Genomic DNA, 5,000 nt, shown 5'->3' on the forward strand with positions numbered 1-5,000 from the left:
TTTCATGTTTAACCGGAGAATTAGGGAAGCAGATGTTCGAAGGTGTAATAGCCATTGAGTTTTATTCCTCAGTTATCGAGATCCATAAGTATAAAACTTAAAAATGGATTGCTTTAAAATCGGAAAAGAACCAATTCACCGTTGCTGTTGAGAAAAGTGTATGCCAGGCAAAACAAGTTATATCTCGGTAGCCTGAAAGTTAAGAAATAATTTGCCTGTGTTTAAATTAACAAATACACCAATACATCACTAACGTTTCATGTTTAACCGGAGAATTAGGGAAGCAGATGTTCGAAGGTGTAATAGCCATTGAGTTTTATTCCTCAGTTATCGAGATCCATAAGTATAAAACTTAAAAATGGATTGCTTTAAAATCGGAAAAGAACCAATTCACCGTTGCTGTTGAGAAAAGTGTATGCCAGGCAAAACAAGTTGCATCTCGGTAGCCTGTAAGTTAACTGGCAAAATAATTTGCCTGTGTTTAAATTAACAAATATACCAATACATCACTAACGTTCCATGTTTAACCGGAGAATTAGGGAAGCAGCAGGGGCACCCAACGTCAATTTTCGGAAAATATCTGTTCGGAGGACGATTTGAGATCTAGAATTTTTGGAATATTTGTTGTAAAATTTCTTGCTTGCCTGCCTCTCCTAGGATTTTCGAACATCTGAAAAATAGTATAATTGCCCATTTTTAACGGATTTTTACCCTAAAAAGGTCACTTAGAATTTTCGGGAGCCTTTTTCCTGGCTAAAATTTTCGAAATGGTAAGATTTGATACCTAGAATTTTCGGATCACTAGACTTTCAGCTAGGAAATCCGAACAGATGAAAACTTTTTAGGGGATAAAAATATGCCTATATCTACCGTTTAAATACTAAAATACGTTTAATAATGCTATGTTTAAGTGGTTTTGAACTACGTTCTCGTTGGGTGCCCCTGAAGCAGATGTTCGAAGGTGTAATAGCTGTTGAGTTTTATTCCACAGTTATCGAGTTCCATAAGTATAAAACTTACAAAATGGATTGCTTTAAAATCAGAAAAGAACCAATTCACCGTTGCTATTGAGAAAAGTGTATGCCAGGCAAAACAAGTTGCATCTCGGTAGCCTGAAAGTTAAGAAATAATTTGCCTGTGTTTAAATTAACAAATACACCAATACATCACTAACGTTTCATGTTTAACCGGAGAATTAGGGAAGCAGATGTTCGAATGTGTAATAGCCATTGAGTTTTATTCCTCAGTTATCGAGTTCCATAAGTATAAAACTTTAAAATGGATTGCTTTAAAATCAGAAAAGAACCAATTCACCGTTGCTGTTGAGAAAAGTGTATGCCAGGCAAAACAAGTTGCATCTCGGTAGCCTGGAAGTTAAGATATAATTTGTCTGTGTTTAAATTAATTTGAAGTAAAGAAAATAAAGAAATAATTTTCCATTTTTTAATTGCATGATACTGACCGTTGTAAACCGTGTTTTAGAAAATATTTCAGATTGATTTATTGCGCCTCTGGACTATTTTGACACGTCACTCAAAATTAATTTCAAATAATTTGAGATATTTGTCGTTATTAAATGTTTACGACGAAGTCGGCCCAACAAATATGTCGAGATTAACACATCTCTCTCCCTTTGTCTCTCGCTCTGCCTTTTTAGTGTGAGTCTTGTTACAACTCCCACTGAGATTTTGGAAGCTTTGGTCGTGTTAGTCTGTCCATGGTTTCTTAGTGCTGGTTTTTGTCCAGAGTTGCGGCTTGTTGTTCTTCTCTTTTTCCTTTCTTGACTCGGCACGAGGGAGTCGGGTAGAGGTCCGGCGCTGGACTAGAAACCCCCTTGCTCGGTTGCGCTCTACCCCTGAAGATTCGCAGCCATTTACGAGCCTAATGGTGTCGCAGTCAGCTTGTCTTTATCCTTGGGATTTTTGGATTTGCCTCGTGGAACCTGTGTTTCATATTCCATGGGATTTCTTTAGTTTTTACGATATATTTTTTAAGAACGAAGATTTTAGTGTAAAGATTTTTCATCTTTATTATTCCCATTTTTAAGAACGAATAATTTTCATGGTCAAATATTCATTAATCCCTCCTACGTGATTTAGTTTTTCGCACATGTACTATCTGGCTGTTTCTGAGATTAAGGTTTTTAATTTCACACAGAGTTTGTTTCATTTCTTAACCTTATTTTGGGGTTGAGAGTTTGCTTTGTAAATTTCTCCCCCTCATTTTACAGACTAACCCTAACTTTTGTCTATGATTTTTCCTCAACTCATCATTCACACACACAATATTCCCCTCAAACTCCTGCTTATTTGTGAATGTTTTAGTTAGTGGAGAGAAACCCCTTCTTGTAAGGAGGATTCTTCTATTAACACTAATTAAGAAAGCCACAAAGGTTGCTAGGTTAACTGCTGCTTTATGTATTACTCTTAAACAACCAACAGAGTAAAATCTGTAAGTTTCATTCCCAAGGGTCGAATGATTGACCCATTTTTTTAATGGGCAATCATGAAAAGCTTAAAGGCGGCTGCCAGCCTTCCTGCTGTCTCCAAATCTTCGATTTCTTCTTATAGAGCAACTTATTGAAAAAACACGAGATGCTTTGTTAACTGTTTTTTTTTCTATGTTGTCTCTAGACTGGCCAGCATAACAATGTTTCTACGTCCCAGAAAGAAAATATGCTCAGGTCCAGTGAGTCGTATTACTTTTATCTGTTGTATGTTTCTCTTTGCTTTCATGGTTACTACGATGTTGCATTTTGGAACCGAGAACTTTTCTTTGAACCACAAGAGGTTATACCTCAAAAGACCGCAAGGACGAGGTGGCCTCCTGCTACAACCAGGATTCACACACCTTCAACCACTTGTGGACATGTTCGATAACTTGGCGCAGGTAACACCCAATAGAAAGGATTGTATGTTTTCAACAACGGAATTCAGTGATTTGAAAGAGCCAGAGACGAAACAAACCATCTTCCTTCTTATTATTGTATCTACGGCGCCTTCAAGACGAGACAGGAGAGAAGCAATAAGGCGTACATGGTGGACGAAATGTCATGGAGAGGTTAGTATTTCTTGGCTGGAAAATGAGGTGGCAGAACAGTTTGTTCTCTTGTAAGGGTCTGCCTACCACTGCATTTCGAGTTGTACAAGTTATCGGTAATTACGATTAGAAAAGCACTCATAACCCTGGTGCCTTGTTGCGCCAGAGTGCTTCTCCTTACTGCAACGGCTGGGTTCACCGGATGTTCTTTGTTTGGTTTGACCAATCAGGAACAAATTCCTTTAAAAAAATCTGGGGCATAATATACTCGGGGATGATTATTGCAATGTGGTGGATTTATCATTGTATTAACGAGAGTAGCGTGAGCATGCCACCAGCGGCTGGAAATCTAAGCCTAGCCACGCACGAACTACCACCAGCGTTTTCGCGGTGCTGTAGTGTGCTCGGAAATTGGATAATCAGTAATATAAGAGATTTTGACAAACTGTATAACAACTGTCTGTCGAGCTCTAGACCGACGTTTGCGGGCAAATACCTCTTACTTGTCGTCCGTTCACAAGCCAAGTTCAAACAAGCGGCACAATGACGGCAAAATGGAAAGTTTAAGGGCCCACCGACGGGTTTTTCGACCGTTGCTAGGGAAGTGAAATGTTACTTCTGGTGACTGACGTCATCATATAGTGAGCTGACCAGAAAAACCGCCCACAAGCAAAAAACACCGCACGAACTGTTGTTTCCATCCAAGGTTTTTCCTCGCCCTTTCTCGCGCTCGTTCTCAGATCAACTGCGCATGCGTAAACGAACTGACTTCCGGTTTGAGAAAAAACCTAAATTTCCGGCTATCTTTAAATTGAATTATTTTTTTTTCATATGGCACGTTTCACCTCCAAATACAGAATGTAGGTAAGCATTGATTTTTTCAAATCATCTTTTTCGAAAATTTTATGGATATTTCAGTATCGTTTATCTCTCTAAAAAGAACATTTTTCAAAATAAAAATAAAACCATACTTGGCTGGATGCAGAAAAGAATACAAATTATGAAACCACTGATTAAATACCCAAATTGTGTAGCACGTAGACAAATTTAGAGTTTTCTTTTATTGGTCACGTGACCATGGGCGTGGCTTCACGACGTCATATTTTGGATCATTGGTTTACAAAAGTTAGAAACTGACCAAAATAATGCCAAATTCTCTCAAATTAGTTAACTATTACATCCTTAGCAACGCACCCCAAAAAATACGTCAGTAGGCCCTTAATTAAGCCTCAGGTTGTTTTCTTTGCATTTGCGATCTTGTCGTTATGTTCAAACCACAGGGTAAACATGCGACAGTACGCCCAAAAGGGCGAGCATAAAAACGAAAATAGCCTATGTCGATTTCTAAAATAATTAGGATAGTAATTGCACTCTCATTGGTCAATAGATGTGTTTAGATAAGAGTTTGGAAACACGGCTGTGACATCACACGAATCAGAGAATGGTTATGTATTGTTAGACGCGCGTTTTGATTGGCTGTTAGGAAACGTGAGCGCGTATCAAGAAAGTATGTTTCAATCAAGAAGTAAAAAAAAAACAGCATTTTCCGTCATTTGTCGTATTATCTTTGAGAAATATTTTATAAAAGCAATAGAGGACTTTTTCCCATGTTTCTATAGCCTCATCTAAACACTCGGGGGAGTTGGAGAATTGTCGACAGTTACGAAAGCCCTCGACTGCCTCGAATTCTCTTAACTTCTCCTCGTGTTTAGATGAGGCTATGGAAACACGGAGAAAACGTCCTGCCTTGATTAAGGTGGCTCCCTCAATACAGGGCGCAAGTAACAACAGGAAAAACAATTAATTTCTCTTAAAATTTTCCCTGTAGAGATTTATCGGTATTGGTATAAGTGTTTTTTTTTTAATTCTTGGCAACAATATGGAAATGATAAAGCGAGACATTTTGAAGTGGTAAAAAGTCAACGTTGTTCACAGACTGTTTTGCCAATATTCATGTCATT

General features: G+C 38.1%; 1 protein-coding gene across 1 annotated transcript in view; it reads left to right on the forward strand.

The window, feature by feature from the left end:
* Positions 1-2,745: 2,745 nt before the first annotated feature.
* The window catches only part of LOC138031827 (uncharacterized), a 3,528-nt gene continuing 1,273 nt past the window's right edge, over positions 2,746-5,000 (forward strand). The window contains exon 1 of the mRNA XM_068879451.1: positions 2,746-3,060. Coding sequence (XP_068735552.1) covers positions 2,746-3,060 — 315 coding nt within the window. The remainder of the gene's footprint in view (positions 3,061-5,000) is intronic.

This window comes from Montipora capricornis, chromosome 14 (assembly GCF_036669925.1).
Source record: "Montipora capricornis isolate CH-2021 chromosome 14, ASM3666992v2, whole genome shotgun sequence".
Lineage (NCBI taxonomy): Eukaryota > Metazoa > Cnidaria > Anthozoa > Scleractinia > Acroporidae > Montipora > Montipora capricornis.